Raw genomic sequence first — 20,882 nt, forward strand, 5'->3', positions numbered from 1 at the left:
GGCCACATTGGATTTGGTACTGGGTAATGAACTAGGCCAGGTGTTAGATTTGGAGGTAGGTGAGCACTTTGATGATCGTGACCACAATTCGGTGATATTTACTTTAGCGATGGAAAGGGATAGGTATATACTGCAGGGTAAAAACAATGACTGCAGATGCTGGAAACCAGATTCTGGATTAGTGGTGCTGGAAGAGCACGGCAGTTCAGGCAGCATCAAGGAGCAGCGAAATCGACGTTTTGGGCAAAAGCCCTTCATCAGGAATAAAGGCAGAGCGCCTGACGTGTGGAGAGATAAGTTAGAGGAGGGTGGGGGTGGGGAGGGGCAAGAGTTATAGCTGGGGGAAAGGCAATTATGATGCCATTAGGCAAGATTTAGGATGTGTAGGGAAAGGAAACTGCAGAGGATGGGCTCAATCGAAATGTGGGGTTTATTCAAGAACCAGCTACTGTATGTCCTTGATAAATATGTGCCTGTCAGGCAGGGAGGAAATGGTCGAGCGAGGGAGCCGTGGTTTACTAAAGAAGTTGAATCTCTTGTCAAGAGGAAGACGGAGGCTTATGTTAGGATGTACAAAGTTAAAAATCATACAACACCAAGTTATAGTCCAACAGGTTTAGTTGGAAGCACACTAGCTTTCAGAGCGTCGCTCCTTCATCGGGTGGTAGTCTGATGAAGAAGTGACGCTCTGAAAGCTAGTGTGCTTCCAACTAAACCTGTTGGACTATAACCTGGTGTTGTGTGAATTTTCACTTTGTACACCTCAGTCCAACACCGACATCTCCAAATTATGTTAGGATGAGATGTGAAGGCTCAGTTAGGGCACTTGAGAGTTACAAGTTAGCCAGAAAAGACCTAAAGAGAGAGCAAAAAAGAGCCAGGAGGGGGCATGAGAAGTCTTTGGTAGATAGCATCAAGGAAAACCCTAAAGCTTTCTATAGGTATGTTAGAAATAAAAGAATGATGAGGGTAAGATTAGAGTCAAACGGTGTGGTGCTGGAAAAGCACAGCCAGTCAGGCAATATCCAAGGAGCAGGAGAGTCGACGTTTCGAGCGTAAGCGCTTCATCAGGAACAGCGCAACACTTTTTGACTCTGATCTCCAGCATCTGCAGTACTCACTTTTTCCAGGGTAAGATTAGGGCCAGTCAAGGACAGTAGTTGGATGTTGTGCGTAGAGTCCGAAGAGATAGGAGAGGCAGTAAATTACTATTTTTCATCAGTGTTCACACAAGACAAAGACAGTATTGTGGGGGAGAATACGGAGATACAGGCTATTAGGCTAGACGGGATTGAGGTGCATATGGAGGAGATGTTAGCAATTCTGGAAAGTGTGAAAATAGATCAGTCCCCTGGGCCAGATGGGATTTATCCTAGGATTCTCTTGGAGGCCAGGGAGGAGATTGCAGAGCCTTTGGCTTTGATCTTTGTCATCGTTGTTAACAGGAATAGTGCCAGAAGACTGGAGGATAGCAAATGTTTAAGAAGGAGAATAGAAACAACCCTGGAAATTATAGACCAGTGGCCCTTCTGTTGTGGGCAAAGGTTTGGAAAGGTTTATAAGAGATAGGAATAAGTTGATTAGGGATAGTCAGCACGGCTTTGTGAAAGGTAGGTCGTGCCTCACAACTCTTATTGAGTTCTTTGAGAAGGTGACCAAACAGGTAGATGAGGATAAAGCAGTTAATGTGCTGTATATGGATTATCAGTAAGGCATTTGATTAGGCCCACAGTAGGCTATTGCAGAAAATACAGAGGCATGGAATGGAGAGTGATTTAGCAGTTTGGATCAGAAATTGGCTGCCTAAAAGAAGACCGAGGGTGATGGTTGATGGGAAATGTTCATCCTGGAGTTCATTTACTAGTGGTTTACCGCAAGGATCTATTTTGGGGTCCCTGCCATTTGTCATTTTTATAAATGACCTGGGTGAGGGCATGGAAGGATGGGTTAGTAAATTTGCAGACTCCACGAAGATTGATGGAGTCGTGGACAGTATGGAAGGATGTTGCAGATTGCAGAGGGACATAGATAAGCTGCAGAGTTGGGCTGAGAGGTGGCAATGGAGCTTAATGCAGAAAAGTGTTAGGTGAATCCCACACCATCAAGACTTTTGATGTTACCATTAACCAGAAACTAAACTGGACTAGTCACATAAATCCTTGCTACTGCGGCTACAGTAAATCCTTTATGAAGTAATTGCCTACTGACACCACTTGACTGGATGGAGTGCAGCTCGAACAACACCACAGAAGCTTGACACCACCCAGGACAAAGCAGTCCGCTTCTTTGGCACCACATGCATAAGCATCTACACCCTACATTACTGACACTCAATAGTGTTAGTGCGTTTTGAAAAGATTTGTAGCTCAGGTTGAGGTTTTGGATGTAGGTTTGCTCGCTGAGTTGGAAGGTGCATTTTTCCACCCTCTGAAAAAAGGAACTGGAAATGACATCACCAACCCAAAGAAACCTGAGCATAGCAATAAAAAGCAGGAATCATCAGCAGTGCTTCATCCGGAGGCTCACTGAAGATGTTATCTAGTATGGTGACGAAACATCTGAAAATGAACCTTCCAGCTCAGCGAGCAAACACACATCCAGAATTCAATTATCCGAATGTGATGGGCGGGCAATATTTCATTCAGATAATCGATTATTCGATTAATTGATTAAATGCTTTTCCTCTGGGGCTCAGGGTTTTTAAAGTCTGCTCCTCGTTCAGTAGACTGCAGCAGCACACAACCCACGAGTCCCCACCCTTCCCACCTGTCCACAACCCCATCCAAAACCACTCGCCCCACCCGACCCCCAACCCAGTCTAATACCACCACCCGGCCCGGCCCCGACCCCCCAACCCGGACCAACATCGCAACCCCATCCAACACCATCCTCCCCCTCACCCCCCAACCCACTCTAACACTACTTCTACCCCAGTCCAACACCACTTCCGCCCCCATCCAACACCGCCATTTGCCCACACTCCAACTTGATCCAACATCATGCCTGTCCAACACCACCCTGCACCCCAACACTGCCCCCTACCACCCCCAGCACCATCGAACACAGTTCTCGCCCTTGTCCAACACTTGCCCCTGCCAACCAACCCTGTCCAACACCACCCCCAGCACCATCCAACACTGTCCCCGCCCCTGTCCAACACCACCCTCAACCCCGTCTAACGCTGCCCCATCTGCCCCCAAACCCCATCCAACACCGCCCCATCTACCCATCCCCAACCCCGTACACACCCACCCCTCTCCAGCACAACTGGACTGGACACCAACAAGACTGCTGCAGTTGCCTTTATGGGGTAAGTCTCCAAATAGCGAATGCACACACACCTGCTCTCACACCTTTTTATTGCAGCTTTTTCACAGGTCCCACATTTGCCCTGTACAGGACATTGCTGGATTGCTGGAGAGATTATCTGGGGAAGTTGAGGATGAAATTAGGGTACATCCCTCTGTGGAACTCCAGGGAAAGTGTGTGGGGAGGGGGGGTGTGCAGTCAGTTATTTGGAGATGGTGCCTGTTTAATTGCTGTAAACAAAAGACGTGATCACTGCTGCAAACACGTCTTTGTAATGTTTCTATCAGGACCTCGAGATCTCCTTCGGATAATCCGATTTTTGGATAATTGGTTTTCCGATAATCGAGGTTCCTCTGTAGTGTGAACCGTCAACAAAATTCACTGAAGAAATTCACCACGGTGCTTTAGTCAGCACCTTCCAAACCCACTGGCCATTACCACCTATAAGTACAGCAGCAGCAGATACATCTGCTCGCCAAGTTCTCTTTCAAGTCATTTGTTATCCTGACTTGGAAACATGGTGCTCTTCCTTCAGTTTTGCTGGGTCAAAATCCGGCTATCCCTCACTTGCAGTTTTCTGGGTTGCCCTACACCAAATAGACTGCAGGAGTTTTAGAAATCTTTGTCTGGTGCAGACTCTGGGCCAAAGGGCCTTTTTCTGTGCTGTAGACTTATATAACTCTTCAGATAGGTTCGCACAATGGCTAGACATGTGGCAGGCGATATTTGATACAGCGAAATGTGAGCTAACAGTTTTTGACAGTCCATACCGACCCTCCAAATAGTAACCCACCCAGACCCATTCCCCGACCCTGTATTTACCCCTGACTAATGCACCTAACACTATGGGCAATTTAGCGTAGCCAATTCACCTGACCTGCACATCTTTGGACTGTGGGAGGAAACCGGAGCACCCGGAGCAAACCCACACAGACACTGGGAGAATGTGCAAACTCCACACAGACAGTCACCCGAGGCTGGAATCGAACCTGGGTCCCTGGTGCTGTGAGGCAGCAATGCTAACCACTGAGCCACCGTGCCACCTACCAATGCCTTCATTAACAGAGGCATTGAGAACAAGGGGTGGGGAGTTTGGGATCAGCATTTATCAAACTTTGATTTGACTACCGTGAAAGCATTGGATCCAGTTCTGGTCAGCACACTTTGTGAAGGATGTGAAGAATCTTGTGAAGGTCTGGAGGAGTTTAATCAGAATGGTTCCAGAGATGGAGAATTTTAGTTATGCAGTTAAGTTGGAAAGACTGTGTTTCCTGTCTTGGAGCAAAGCAGGTTGGGGCAAAATTTGATTGGTATGAGCAAGATTATAAGACATTTAGATAAGGTAAATGAGAAAACCAAATCGTTCCCATCAGCTGATCATCTGTCGTCGAACAGAAGATTTTGGGCAGGAGATGCAGAAAAATGTGATGGTCTACACAGAGAGCTGTCCACGGAGGTGCTGGAAGTAGAAACATTCACCAATAATTTCAAAATAAAATTGGCCAGGCACTTGAGACAGGGAAAGCTGCAGGGCTGTGGGGATTGAGCCGGAGTGTTGGGACTGACTGGATTGCTCAGCGGGTGGCTGCCGTTAATTCGATGGGCTGAATGACCTCCTTTTCTGCTGTCAACGTCTGCCTCAATGTAGCCATCTAACGCACAAACTTGCAATGTGGAAGATTTTCTCATTGATTCTGATAAAACAGGAAGCTTCTACCTTTGGCTCTGTTTTTTTTTTTACAGATGGTGTTGTTGACCCACCTCGAGCAACCTCTTTATTTCCCCCTCAAGCTTGGCATAGCTGTCACAAGCTGATTTATGTGCGACCCAACCCCAAGACCGGAGTACCTGTTGGACACTGGCCAATTCCTGAATCTTTCTGGCCAGATCAAAACTCCCCCACACTGGTGAGTATTCGTCACTAAGACAAGTCGTTCAACTTTACCACAAGCTCTTTTTTGCAATTTGACTTGGTCAATATCTTCTCAATAATTTAAAGAGTTTGATTCAGCACCAGTACAATTGCTACATTCACAGGAAATATATTTAAACTAAAGTTGCCATAGAATCCCTACAGTGTGGAAAACGGTCATTTGAACGGTTGAGGGGGTTCAGAAGAGATTTTATAAGGAGAGGCTGGGTAGGCTTGGACATTTTTCACTGGACGATAGGAGGTTAAGGAGGTTAAACCTTAAAGAGGTTTACAAAATAATGAGGAATATAGATGAGGTGAATGGCAGGTGTCTTTTCCCAAGGGTGGGCGGTTTCAAGACTTGGGTGGGGGGGTCATACTTTCACTGAGAGAGGAGAAAGATTTAGAAAAGACATGAGGGGGCTTTTTTGCAGTGAGTGTGGTTCGTGTGTGGAATAAACTCTCAGAGGAAGTGATGAATGTGGCTACAGTTAGAACGTTTTAAAGGCATTTCAACAAGAACTTGGATAAAAAATGTTTGGAGGGATGTGTGCCAAGTGTAGGCAGGTGGGACTAGTTCAGTTTGAGATTATAATTGGCAGGGACTGGTGGAATGCAGGGTCTGTTTCTGTGCTGTATGACTGAGTCTGCACCCAGCCTCCAAAGAGCATTCCATGTTGCCGGAATCCTTGACCCTATCTCTGTAACCCTGCATTTACTATTGCGAAAGTGTGCACTGCAGATGCTGGAGATTAGAGTCAAGAATGTGGTGCTGGAAAAGCACAGAAAGTCAGGCAGCATCGAGGAGCAGGAAAATCAACGTTTGGGGCTTATGCCTGAAACATGGATTTTCCTGTTCTTCGGACATTGCCTGACCTGCTGTGCTTTTTCAGCACCACACTCTTGACTGCATTTACCATGGCCAATCCACATCACCGGCACATCTGGGCAGCCTGGTAGTTCAGTGGTTAGCACTGCTGCCTAACAGCACGAGGGACCTGGGTTTGATTATAATCTCGGACGACTGTCTGTATGGAATTTGCGCATCCTCCCTATGACTGCATTTGTTTCCTTCGGGCGCGAACCAAAGATCTCCAGCTAGCTGGATTGGCCATAGTCTAAATTGCCCATAGTACCCAGGGATGTGCAGGCTAAAAGGGTTAGCCATGGGAAATGCAGAGTTCCAGGGAGAGAGTAAATGGCAGGTCAAGGGTTTTTCAGAGGGTTGGTAGGGACTTGATGGTCTGAATGGCCTACTTTCACACTGGAGGGATTCTATGGTCTTTGTATTGTGGGAGGAAACTGGAGCATCCAGTGGAGGGCCAATCAATCATGGGGAGAATGTGCAAACTCCACACAGCCATCCAAAGCTGGAATTGAATCCAGGTCCCTGGTTGTGATGCAGCAGCACTAACCACTGAGCCACCATGCCACCCTCAAAGTTACACAACTGCCCTCTCAAATTCAATTGATTAGATTAGATTAGATTACTTACAGTGTGGAAACAGGCCCTTCGGCCTAACAAGTCCACACCGACCCACCAAAGCGCAGCCCACCCAGACCCATTCCCCTACATTTACCCCTTCACCTAGCAATTTAGCGTGGCCAATTCCCCTGACCTGCACATCTTTGGACTGTGGGAAGAAACTGGATCACCCGGAGGAAACCCACGCAGACACGGGGAGAATGTGCACACTCCACACAGACAGTTGCCTGAGGTGGGAATTGAACCCGGGTCTCTGGCGCTGTGGGGCAGCAGTGCTAACCACTGTGCCGCTCATTGGTAGAGAATAATCCAAGGACTGTGTACCATTAATGTTGTAAGTAATCAAAAATTGTCTGTTTCTAAATACAAAGGAGCCTTGATTATTCGAATGAGATGGGTGGGCACTATTTCGTTTGGATAATTGATTTTTCGATTAATCAATTCAATGCCTTTCCTATGGGGCTTGGAGTTTTCTATTAAGTCTGCTCCCCATTCAGGAGACTAGCAGCAGCACACCACACACGAGCCCTCGCCCGGCCCTCCCAAACCCCGTCCAATACTGCACCCCCGCACCCTCCTTCCACCCCAACATCACCTCCTTCTGCCCCTGTCCCCTCTCTGGGGCAGCTGGACTGGACACCAACAGCAAGTCTGCTGCTGCTACTGCCTTTTTGGGGGGGGGGGGGGGGGTGAGTCTCCAAATAGCGCGCACATGCACATGTTTTACTGCACCTTTTTGACAGGTTCCACTCTGCCCTCTACAGGACAGTGTTAGAGAGATTATCTGGGGAGAAAGGGTTTAGGGTACTCCCTTGTGTAGAACTCCAGGGAAAGTGTGGAGAGAACGAGAGCAGGGGTGAGAGGTCAGTCATTTAGAGACTGTGCCTGCACTCCCATCAGTCGAGGACTGTTCTCGGCAGCACCTTTTTAATCAAAAGATGTGATCAGTGTTGGATGCACATCTTTGATATAATGTTTCTGTCGGGACCTTGAGATCTTCTTCGGATAATCCGATTTTTGGATAATCTAGGTTCCTCTGTAATTGGATTCCATTTATTGGAAATGGGAATTGGCAGGTTTGTGAATTGAACTACTCTGTAAAACACAATTGGCAAACAGAACCGTAGCAACTAAGGCTGTCTAGGTAATGAACAGGAGGTCAAGATTGTTCTGTGTGACAGATCATCATCATTGGTAAGAGGTCAGAGGATAATGTGTAGAGAGCTTACTGTCAGAAGTATTAAAAGGTGAACAAAATACAGTAAATACACAGCAAATCTGCAAAGGAAGCAATATATCTTATTGGTGTAGATCCTTTTTTTGGAACTTAAATATAAGATTCTTTTTTGTCAATTGAGTGCAGTGAACGAGCCGTAGTATCCATACGATTCTCTATGCTTCTAGATAATCTGTTTTGTTCCTTATTAAAGATGGGAAATAAGGCAGACTGAGCAAAGCCAAAGCTACACCCCCTCCCTCCCCCAGGGTATAGGGTATGGTGGAGCTAGTATTTTTCTGAATGTTAATATTGTTCAAGATTGTGAATTTTGGGGTTGAATGCAAGCTGTACAGAAAATATTACTTGGATATAAGATAGTTGCCCAAACATTGTATTATTCTAAAAGTTAATCACAGATCAGGTGGGATTCTGTATGTTTTAGGGAGATTCACATAATAGTAATATATTAGTTATAGTCATGATGTGGGGGGTGCCAGTGTTGGATCGGGGTGGACAAAGTTAAAAATCACACAACACCAGGTGACAGTCCAACAAGTTTAATTGGAAGTACAAGCTTTCAGAGCCCTGCTCCATCGAGTAGCTACTGGGGCAGGATCATAGGACACATAATTTAGAGTACATTTACTGTAAATTCTGTAAACTATGATCCTGTCCCACTATCTACTGAAAGAGTCTCTGGGCGTGTTGTGTCTAGGTCCATTGTGAAGGAATCAGCGGACTGCGCTTATAAGCCCAGACACTCCAGTCACCCTATCATACATCAAAGACATTTCAGAGATGATCACCAGACTACTACGTAACTGTTGACCAACTGTTGGCAGCTGGTGTTTTCGTTGTAGCAGGGATATCATCAGTCGTTATCTTTTCCTGAGACAACTGAATATTCACAGGTTCATTTAGTGTCCTGGTATTCTCCAGTAAGGTAATGTTTGAGTTACTGATCTTTATGCAGGGGAGATGTTGACTCTCAAAATTCATTGAGTTTTGTTTGAAGGATGTTGTGGAATGAGCTGCCAGATAAAATGGTGGAGGCTGGTACAATTGCAGCATTTGAAAGGCACTGGATGGGTATATGAATAGGAAAGGTTCAGAGGGATATGGCCAAGTGCCAGTAAATGGGACTAGATTTAGGTTAGGCTATCTGGTTGTCATGGACGAGTTGGATTGAAGGGAATGTTTCCGTGCTGTACGACTCTGACTATGAAGAAGCGATGAAGATGATTGATGGGGCAAGGGTAGTGGATGTTGTCTACTTGTAGTAAAGCTGTTGACAAGATCCCTCATGGCAGGCTGGTCCAGAAGATTAATTCACACGGGATCCACAGTGAGTTGGTAAATTGGATACAAAACTGGCCTGGTCATAGACAGAGGGCGGTTGTTAGTAAGGGTGGTGTTTTTGAGACAAGAAGTCTTTGACCAATGGTGTTTCAAAATGATATGTGCTGGAATCTCAGTTTGTTTTATATATGTATGTATATATAAAGTGATTTGGATGAACATGTAGATGCTCTGATTAGTAAGTTTGCAGATGACCTGAACATTGATGGAGTTGTGTATAGCGAGGAAGATTGACAAAGGATACAGCAAATTATAGATCTGTTGGAAAGTTGGGTGGAGAAATGGCTGATGGCATTAATCTGGACAAGTAGCAGTCTGATGACCTTTGTTCTCTTGAGGGTTGAGAGTTTTTGGAATTCCTTTCCTCAAAAGGCAGTGAATATAGATCTTTACATATTTTTAAGGGAGATACATTCTTGATTACCAAAAGAATATGGGGATATGCAGGACTTTGGTGTTGAGATTAAAATGAGATCAGCAAGATTTTATTGAATTGAGGAGCAGGCTCAAAGGGCTGAGTGGACTACTCTTGTTCCTTATTCCTAGATCTCACAAAGCTGGAGGTGCAACACATTGTAGTATCAATCGTCCTTTCATAATGAACAAAAGCGATGTTAAGAACATAATTAATGTAACTTTGTGTGTTTGATCCACAGCCTCCACGAACTGCTCACCCTGTTGTACGCTTCTCCTGTGCTGATTGTGAACCAATGGTCATTGACAAATTGCCCTTTGATAAATATGAACTTGAACCTTCACCTTTGACTCAGTACATTCTAGAACGCAAATCACCTCACACCTGCTGGCAGGTAAGTCACGAGATGTCCTCATGAACATGTATCCTGTATTTACCCTTACAAGGTTTCCTTTTGGTCAGTCTGATTTTTATTTTTGTTCTTTCTGTATTATTGAGAGGGAGTGAATAATAGAATCATGTCTCTTAGCTGGTCAGGTGGTGTGATATGTGTTTGACTATAAATAAGAACAAAAGAGAAGTACAGCACAGGAACCAAACCTGTGCTGATCATCATGCCCTAACTAAACTAAAAACAAACTTTCTGCCCTTATTTGGTCTATATCCCTCTATTCCCTCCCTATTCATGTAACCATCCCGATACCTCTTAAATGTCACCAGCATCCTTGTTTCCACTACCTCGCCTGGTAGTGTGTTTCAGGCTCCTACCATACTCTGCGTGAAAAATGTCCTTCGCACATCTACCTTAAACTTTCCCCTTCTCACCTTGAACCTGTGCCCTTTTGTAACTGAAACTTCAATTCTGGGGAAAAAGCCTCTGGCCATCCACACCATCTATGCCTTTCATAATTTTGTAGACCTCCATTCAGTCTCCTCTCAGTTGCTGTCTTTCCGGTGCAAACAATAGTCTTTTTAACTTTTCCTCTGCACTCTCTCCCAAGCTTCCACGTCCTTCTGGTAATGTGGCGACCAGTACTCCAAATGTGGCCTAACAAGGGTTTTATATAGCTGCAACATGGTTTGGCAACTGTTGAACTCCATGCACCGGCTGATGAAGGCAAGTATGCCATATGCCTTCTCAATCAGCTTGGCCACCTGTGTTGCCAGTTTTAGGGAACTGTGAATCTGCACACCCAGATTTGTCCATGTGTTAATGGTCCTAAGGGTTCTGCCATTTACTGTACATTTCACACCTAAATTTAATCCTCTAAAATGTATCACCTAGCATTTGTCTGGATTAAGCTCCATCTGCCATTTCTGTGCCCAAGTCGCCAATCTGTCTGTATACTGTTGTATCTTCTTACAATTAGCAGCGGTATCAACATCTCCTCCAATCTTCCTGTCATCTGCAAACTTGCTCATCAGACCACCCACATTTTCTTCCAGACCATTTATATATATTACAAACAACAAAGGACCTAAGACTGATCCCTTTGGAACACCACTAGTTATTAGTCTCCATTCTGAAAACCCCTCTCCCACCCTCCTCTTCTACAACCAAGCTAGTTTTGTATCCGTTTAGCCAGTCCACCCCGAATCCCACGTGATGATTTTTTTTTACCAATCTGCCATGTAGGACTTTGTCAAATGCTTTACTGAAGTCCATGCAATCTGTATCCACAGCCCTTTCCTCATCAATTACCTGTGTCACCTCTTCAAAAATTTTAATCAGGTCGGTGACACATGATCTTTTCCGTACTAAATCATGCTGCCTGTCGCTAACCAGTCCATTTTCTTCCAAATGTGCATATATCTTGTCCTTCAGTATTTTCTCCAAGAGCTTTCCCGCCACAGACAACAGATTCATCAGCCTATAATTGCCTGGATTATCCCTGCTTCCTTTCCCAAACAAACGAACAACATTGGCTAATCTCCAGTCCTCTGGAACCTTGCATGTGATCAAAGAGGATGTGAAGATATCTGATAATTCCCCAGCTGTTTCTTCCCTTGCCTCTCACAGAAACCTGGGATAGATCTCATCTGGCCCTGGGAACTTGTCTACCTTAATATGATTTAGGATACACATAACTTTGTTTTAATAGTGTTGAGCATAAAAATAGTGACTGCACTTGAAAGTTAGTTGTGTGTGAAACACTTACCAGGCAGTGACTATCACCAATTGGAGACAATCTAACCACGGCCCCATGACATTCAATAGTGTTACCATCACTGAATCCCCCACTATCAACATCCTTGTGGTTACCATTCACCAGGAAGTCAACTGGACTCGCTACAAGGGCAGGTCAGAAGCGAGAATTACTGGGTCGAGTAACTCCTGACTCTCCAAAGACTGTCCACCATCTAAGGGCACAAGTCTGGAATACGCTCCAGTTGTCTGGATGGGTACAGCTTTGATAACACTCAAGAAGCTTCCAGCACAAAGTAGCCTGCTAGGTTGGCATCAACTTTTCCAGCACTGACGCTCAGTCGCAGCAGTGTGAACTACCTACAGAATGCACTGCAGAAATTCACTAAGGCACCTTCCAAACCCTTAATCACTTACATCTAGAAAGACAATGGCAGCAGATACATGGGAACACCACCCCTTGCAAATTTTCCTCTAAGCCACCCACTCTCTTGACCTGGAAATATATTGCTATTTCTTCCCTGGTTCTGGGTCAAAATTCTCAAATTCTCTCCCAGTGGGTTTGTGGGTCACCTCCAGTATGTAGACTGCAGTGATATAAGAAAGCAGCTCACCACCGTTTTCTCAAGGGCAACTAGGGATGGGAAGTAAATGCTGACTGTGCCCACTGAGTAAATTTTTTTTAAAAACCGACTGTATTCAAAAACATGAAAATTGCTATGTAGTTGCAGGTTCCTTCATTCTTTCTCAACTGCCTAAATTAGGACTCAGATTTTGCAGCTCTTAAGACCATACTCCACTAATTTGACTAAATCATGAGGTACTGCATGGAACAGGTTTAACCAGCCGAGAATGATATTTACAAATGTGATCTGCACTATCTCTCATTCAACCAATGTAGGTTTGATGCCAGCTGGCAGAAATGAGCAACTTGAAATTACAAATAAAAATAAAATACTGAACAACTGAAAAAAAGTCTTTCAGCATCTGTGGAGAGAGAAACTGAGTTCATGTTTCAAGTCCATTGTGACATTCTTGAAGGGCTGGACCTGCTGAGTTTCTCCAGCAGTTTGTTTTTATTCAGAGTAATCATAATTTCTTTTTTGTTGAATATAATGGCTGGAACTTTAGTATTGGTGTGAAACACCATGAGCTAGAGCAGCGTCAGCCTCATTTCTTTAAATCCTACTGAAAACATGATGTCAGTGTGATGGCAGCAAGGATAATGCGAATGAGGAGCAGTGCAGTTACTGTGTATCTCTGCAGCAGAGGGAACCTTTCTGCACAAAGTCAATTCTATCAAATGAACAAACCAACAATTCTTTTGCAAACTGATTTTTAGTTTTTGCAAATTTGTTTAATTTGGGGTTTAATCTAAGTTTTAATTATTTCTTAGATAATTTCTCCCTCTAGATGCATATGTTAGATTTTGATCTGTTTTCTTGTTCTATAAATATATGGTCAGCCGTGCTTATGTGATTGCAAAGGTTTCACCTGACTTTTGATTTATTGAGGGATATTCTTGGTTTCTTGAAAATAGTATCAGTTTTATGGCATATGCCTTTTAGTAATAAGTGAAGATATCTTTATTTTTCACAGCTTCCGAAGTGCATGATAGAAATTGTCATTTAGATGAGCTATAATTGAAATATGAAACACTTGATGCAATTGGAACTAACCACAATTGAAAACTCGTTGCAAAACATAAGTTGAGATTGTTAATGATTTTTGTATAAAAAGTTCTTTGCTTAGCTTTTTCAATAACATTCTCCATTACTTGCAAATAGCAGATAACTTAAGAAACAGACTTCTAGTTGGGAAACCTGGCAGCTTTCTCTTCAATCTCAGCTGTAGTCACACAATCATATTTTGTAATAAATTAGTAGTGCAATCATGTAAGAAGCCCAGTCAACACACTGAGCAGTAAATAGCTCTATAAAGTTCGATTGCGTGTGTGTGTGTGTCTGTCTTTTGCTGTCCTGATAAGCAATGAGAACCCATGAAAACTGGGCAAAATTGTTACTGCTGTAGGGTAAATGTGGCTGGAACTATTATGAGCAGGAGCAGATGGTCCAGGAAATGGGTGTGGTATAAAAATTGCAAAATCACTTGTCCTTTTTTTGCTGGAATTACGCTGTTGATACAGCAATACTTGATAAAAACTTGATGAGAGTTTCTGGAAATTTTGAACTATTGGTTGATACTTAGGTCTGTAGGCACTGACAACATCAAAGGCTACCTTTCATCCATAGAGCAAATTTCTTCCTGCTAGCTCTTAGTGGGCCAGCAACGACATAGTGATATTATTGCTAGACTATTGATGCAGTGACCCAGGTCTGAAGACCACTAAAAATGGTGGAACTTGAATCCAATATAAGCCTTGATTAAGAGGTTAGTGATGGCCATGAATCTGTTGTCAATTGTTTGAAAAAACCCACTAACGCCGTTCAGGGAAGGAAACTGCCAACATTCACTGATCTGACCTACAAAGGCTCCAAACCAACAGCATTAACTGCCCTCTTGGGCTGGTCAATAAATGCTGGTCCAGGTAGCGACACCTTCAGCCTGTCAATGAATTTTTAAAAATTATATCCATTCTCTGTTCTCAGCAAGCCAGAAATCCAGAACATTTATCAATAGCACGCAGTTCCAAGAGTTGGGTGACCGAATCTACCCAGGAAAAAATGGGACAGCCTTCATGCCAGGATTTCACTGGGTCATTCAGGGTAGGCATGAAAAACAGCAATCATGGGAGTCAGACAGAAACAAAAGCGAGTACCACTTTGGAGGTGCTGCAGTTAAGCTGTATTGCTTAGAAAACAGCTGAACCACACAGATTTTGTGTGTTGAACCTGGTGAGGAGTCAAGAGTAGTTCGATGACTTTGCTCTGAAAAATCTGCTTTCGAGCAAAAAGTACATGGGTTTCCTGATTTACGGACATTTGACTTAGAGTGCTGGTACTTAGGAGTCTGATTCCATATAGGAGTGTAATTTTAAAAACCCAACATAAAACTTTCCTGTACTTGGGACTGGCTTCGTTATGAATGATTGATTTGTTACTTGTACCCTGCAATGAACAATACAGTTAACAGTGAAAATCCGACACCACTTGACCATTTTAAGAATAACAAGATAAGGTTGAAAGAAAGTCTGTTTTGTTCTACAATGAGTCCTGAACTCTGAGCAGGCTGACCAACAACAGTCACCACCACCACCCCTCTGTTGGTCCTCCCAATGTCAGAGTTGCCACTCTTCAGGTGCCATCTCTTCGTCGCTGGGTCCACCTTGCCAATGGGCTACTGATGCTCGACACACACTCGCCCCCACATCCAGGAGCCCCAGACTCTGCCTTGTTGATAATCAGGAGACCACAGCTCCGCAGCTTCCATGACCAGGAGTTCCTGGCACTGCTGCCACCTTGATGACACCTGGAGTCTCCGCTCTGGCCATACAACACCCCTGCCACCTTGCTGACATTTGGAGTTTCCTCTCCAGGCGTACCAAACCAGGACTCCCTGGCTCCACTGCCAGGCCACGTGCTGCACATCAAGATTCCCTCTCTGGCTGCTCTCCTCTGTGATGTTAACTTTGCCACTGTCGACAAGAAGAAGATAAAGAAAAAGAAAGAAGACAAAAAGTGTAAGGTAAGAAGAGAAAAAGTAGCTGCCTGGAGCAGACGGCCCCAGGAGCCTACATGCTGCCTGCCTTGCTGGTACTGTCACCATGGAGGAACACAATGTGGATTAGTGAGAACCATGTTAGAAAACAAATACATTTGTGGTTCTGGCAATATTCCTGATAAGAATTCTGATAATCATTTGAAAACCTCTATTCCTTTCATTGAAGAAATATCGCATGTGAAGATATGATTGAAACAGGAAATCCAGGTTGCATTGTCCTGCATTATGTTCTGACGTGCAAATAGACTGCAACAGAATCCATTCACAATCTGGGGTCTGTTAGTAATTGTTAATTTTTCAAATACTCTGCTGCAATGAGGGAATTCAGTATTATTGAAAAATTGGTGCCAGAGTGGAACATCAAGGAATCTACTCTTAGAATGATACCCAAGACTAACTGCACCATGAAAACAGGGACTCTGCCCTAACCTTGAGAAGTGTGAATAGGAATGGATCTTTGATAATTGTCAGAATGGTTACATTGTTGCCAGAAATCCGGTGTGTACATACAAACTTAGATGCACCAAATTAAACATGTGACTTCCTACAAAGATATCCAAGCAATAGCCAGTTGGTCTAGCCCCTTGATGGAATGAAAAAGTCTAATGCTGCAGAAGACCAAGATTGTTTCAGAACCTAACAAAAGACTGTGAAGCCAAAATGACCAGTTTCCGTTGATTTATTGTCAATGGCAGAAACACAGGCACTCATTATTTCACATCAACACAACTGCAACATCCATGAATTGTGATCCATCCAGTAGTCGAATTGTAGTGTGGAGAGGTTCCAAAACACTTTTATTGAATACCACAAAAGCAAGATACAGTGCATTTCTGCGCACACATTTCAATGAAGCAAAAGCATTTTTAAAATCGACAAGCAGTACCTAATAGAATCACAGACTCCCTACAGTGTGGAAACAGGTCCTTTGGCCCAACAAGTCCACGCCAATCCTCCGAAGAGTACCCACCCAGAACCCATTCCCCTTTTCTCTTACTCTGCATTTACCCTGACTCATGTACCTAACCCACACATCCCTGAACACTATGGGCAATGTAGCATGGTCAATTCACCTAACCTGCACATCTTTAGACTCTGGGAGGAAACCCACGCAGACACTGGGAGAATGTGCAAATTCCACACACAGTTACCCGAGGCTGGAATCAAACACTGGTCTGTGGCACTGTGAGGCAGCAGTGCTGACCATTGAGCCACCGTACCGCCCTAAAGCAATTTCTTACCTATTTTTCTTAATGGACAAGCTGATGTTTTTCTATAATAAAGTTCCTTACTAGCAAGGCTTTACAGGCTTTACTTGACCTTGGTTGTGCTTCATTAGATTGTACTGTATAAGAAGTGTTTGAGGAGGCAGGGTAAAGCTGCTGTAATAAAGCCACATAGCTCAGCTGGAGGTTGCATAAGCGACATTGCAAGAGATATGATTTGGAGATGCTATCACCATTGTTAACTGCTAACCCGAGAATGCAACTTTTTTTAAAAAAAAGGTTTTGTGATTTACACATGAAAGAAGTGAAACTATCACTGTATTCTAACAGATGAAAGGCTCAACAGACAATCAATTTTTCAATGTATAATTTCAGTTACATCACACTGTAAAGTTTTGCTATAAATTCTGTGTGTTAGGGTTGAGCCCTCCACTACCACCTGATGAAAGAGCGTTGCTCTGAAAGCTAGTGTGCTTCCAATTAAACCTGTTGGACTATCACCTGGTGTTGTGTGATTTTTTTTAATTCTGCAAGAGATAAGCAGTTTCATCTTTCACACTTGCATTAAAAAAACCTGAGTCAAAGGTCTGTAACATTCAGCTCTGCAAATGCATGTAGATGTTTAACATCTCGTTTGCAGATTCTAGCCTCTGCCATTTAGATAAGACCATAAGACATAGGAGTGGAATTAAGGCCATTCGGCCCATCGAGTCCACTCCGCCATTCAATCATGGCTGATTAGCATTTCAACACCACTTACCATCATTCTCCCCGTAGCCCTTAATTCCTTGTGACATCAAGAATTTATCAATCTCTACCTTGAAGACATTTAGCGTCCCGGCCTCCACTGCACTCTGCGGCAATGAATTCCACAGGCCCACCACTCTCTGGCTGAAGAAATGTCTCCACGTTTCTGTTCTGAATTGACCCCCTCTAATTCTAAGGCTGTGTCCAAGGGTCCTAGTCTCCTCGCCTAATGGAAACAATTTCCTAGCGTACACCCTTTCCAAGCCATGTATTATCTTGTAAGTTTCTATTAAATCTCCCCTTAATCTTCTAAACTCCAATGAATACAATCCCAGGATCCTCAGCCGTTCCTCGTATGTTAGACCAACCATTCCAGGGATCATCCGTGTGAATCTCCGCTGGACACGCTCCAGTGCCAATATGTCCTTCCCGAGGTGTGGGGGCCAAAACTGGACGCAGTACTCCAAATGGGGCCTAACCAGAGCTTTATAAAGTCTCAGCACAATGGTGCTTTTATATTCCAACCGTCTTGAGATAAATGACAACATTGCATTCACTTTCTTAATCACGATGGCATGAACTTGAAAACATCCTTAAAAAAGAATTTAGGTCAAGAAAGTTAAGAGCTGTGTTGTCATTGAGGAGGTGAAATACTGAATGTTATGCTGCATGTTATGTTTTCAAATAATTAGATTAACAAAAAAATCATAGTGCTCAAAGTAAACTTGTTTGGTGTACCATGGTTATAGACTATGCGTTTGATGTGAGTAACAGGTTTTAAGGTTGCAACTATTGTTTATTTGAAAACAGTTGAGATATATAATTCTGAATGTACTGTGAGAAGCTTTTTTTTATCATGAGAATCAAAAAAATTGTCTCAATTCTTTGCATCCTATGTTAATGTTCATTACAAAGTTGACTTCACTGATTAAAATTACACTGCAAATGTGAAAAATGAGTTAATTTAATCAGTTATGAGGAAGGGGTCACTTGACCTTTTAGGTCAAGTTATCTCTGATCTCTCTTTACAGATGTGGCCTGATCTGCTGAGCTTTTCCAGCAATTTCTGTTTTTGTTTATAATTTAATTAGATTTGTTTTAATTTCAGCTTTTTGTGTTACTGCACTTTTAAATTAATCCAATTAACCTGTTCTTTTCCACTAAGCTCTGTGTAATTTTTTTCCTTTCAAGTAAAAATGATTTGAAAAATGCATAGTATGTACTGATGTATTTTTAACATTTTTCTGTAGGTATTTGTGAGCAGTAGTGGAAAATACAGTGACCTGGGTCATCCATTTGGTTACCTGAAGGCGAGCACAACATTAACCTGTGTGAATCTGTTTGTTATGCCTTATAACTACCCAGTGCTGCTACCACAACTTGGTATGTTCATCTTTTCACCTTTTTTTTAATGGACTTGAATTGTGAGTCAAAAATTGAGGTGCTGGAAAAGCACTGCAGGTCAGGCAGCATCCAAAGAGCAGAAAAGTTGACATTTCGGGCATAAACCCTTCAGCAGGAATTCCTGATGAAATGTTGACTCTCCTGCTCCTTGAATCCTGCCTGCCCTGTGTGCTTTTCCAGCGCCATACTTCTCGACTCTGACCTCCAGCATCTACAGTCCTCACTTTCTCCTGGAATTGAGAGTGTCAGATGTCTGACATGATGTAAAGGATAGTTAAAAACAGTTTCTTCAGAAAATTTGAATTAAACATAGAAGCATTTTGTTTATGTAGTGTGTACATTTGTATTATTTGTTTTTAAAATCTTTCATGGGATGAGTGAATCGCTGCCTGAGCCATCCCTAGTTGCCCTTGAGAAGGTGGTGGTGAACTGCCTTCTTGACGCGCTGAAGCCCGTGTACTTTAGATAAACCCATAATGCTGTTGGGAAGGGAGTTCCAGGATTTTGACCCAGTGACACTGAGGGAATGAGGATTTATTTCCAAGTCAGGATATTGAGTGGCTCAGAGAGGAACTTGCAGGGAAATGTGTCCCAAGAATCTGCTGCCTTTGACCTTCAAGGTGGAAGTGGCTGTGGGTTTGGAAGGTGCTGTCTAAGCAACTTTGGTGAATTTCTGCAATGCATCTTGTGGATAATACGTACTGCTAGGAGAAAGTGAGGACTGCAGATGCTGGAGATCAGAGCTGAAAATGTGTCGCTGGAAAAGCGCAGCAGGTCAGGCAGCATTCAAGGAGCAGGAGTATCGATGCTTCAGACATGAGCCCCTCTTCAGGATAATACGTACTGCTGCAACTGAGCATCAACGGTGGAGTGAATGTTGTGTAACCTCTTCTCATCCGATCAAATGGGGAGTATTCCGTCATACTCCTGACTATACCTTACAGGTGGCAGAAAAACTTTGAAAAGTCAAGTGGTGAGCTACCCACTGCAGTATTCCTAATTGTGACCTGCTCTTGGGCCACATAAATCCAGTGATTACGTCTAGAATCATTGAATTGTAGAATCCCTGCAGTGTGGAAGCAGGCCATTTGGCCCATTGAGTCCACAGTGTCCCTATGAAGAGCATTCCACCCAGAACCTACCCCTGTAACCCTGCATTCCTATGGCTGATAATCTAGCCAACACATCCTTTGACATATCAGCAATTTAGCATGGTCAATCCATCTGACATGCACATCTTTGGAATATGGGATTAAACTGGAGTACCCAGAGGAAACCCACGCTGACGTGGGGAGAATGTGCAAACTCCACATAGACAGTTGCCCAAGGTTTGAACCAAAACTGGGTCTCTAACGCTGTGAGGCACTAGTGCTAACCACTGAGTCAGTCTCTGATCAGTGGTAATCCCAGAATGTTGATAGTGGAGAATTCAGTGGTAACCATAAGAGGTAGGAGCAGAAATGAGGCCATTCAGCCCATCCAGTCTGCTCCGCTATTCAATCATTGATTATAGGTTTTTCAACCCCACTTTCTTCCCATGACAATCAAGAACTTATATATCACTGATTTAAATGTACTCACTGACCTGGCCTCCACAGCCTTCTGTGGCAACGAATTCCACAGATTCCCTACTCTCTGGCTAAAGAAGTTTTAAAAGGTTTTCCCTTTACTTTAAGGCTGTGCCCTTGGGCCCTTGTCTCTCCTACCAAGGAACATTTTCCCAACGTCCACTCTGTCCAGGCCATTCAGTGTTCTAGAAGTTTCATTCAGATCCCTCTCATCTTGATGTATTATCAAGTACTATCTTGATGAAGGGCTTTTGCACGAAACGTCAATTTTCCTGCTGCTCAGAAGCTCCCTGACCTGCTGTGCTTTTCCAGCACTGCACTCTTGACTCTAATTTCCAGCATCTTCAGTCCTCACCTTCCCCTTGGACCTGATTTAGGACAACATTAGGACGTTAACAGTCTGATCTTTG

The 20,882-nt window shown here is 43.6% G+C and overlaps 1 protein-coding gene across 3 annotated transcripts in view; it reads left to right on the plus strand.

The window, feature by feature from the left end:
• Positions 1–20,882, plus strand: part of ints6l (integrator complex subunit 6 like) — a 159,797-nt gene that overhangs the window by 89,665 nt on the left and 49,250 nt on the right. For all 3 annotated transcript variants that reach the window (XM_060832371.1, XM_060832372.1, XM_060832373.1), the window contains 3 exons: positions 5,053–5,216; positions 9,942–10,094; positions 18,751–18,883. In XM_060832371.1, coding sequence (XP_060688354.1) covers positions 5,053–5,216; positions 9,942–10,094; positions 18,751–18,883 — 450 coding nt within the window. The remainder of the gene's footprint in view (positions 1–5,052; positions 5,217–9,941; positions 10,095–18,750; positions 18,884–20,882) is intronic.

This window comes from Hemiscyllium ocellatum, chromosome 11 (genome assembly GCF_020745735.1).
Source record: "Hemiscyllium ocellatum isolate sHemOce1 chromosome 11, sHemOce1.pat.X.cur, whole genome shotgun sequence".
Taxonomy (NCBI): domain Eukaryota; kingdom Metazoa; phylum Chordata; class Chondrichthyes; order Orectolobiformes; family Hemiscylliidae; genus Hemiscyllium; species Hemiscyllium ocellatum.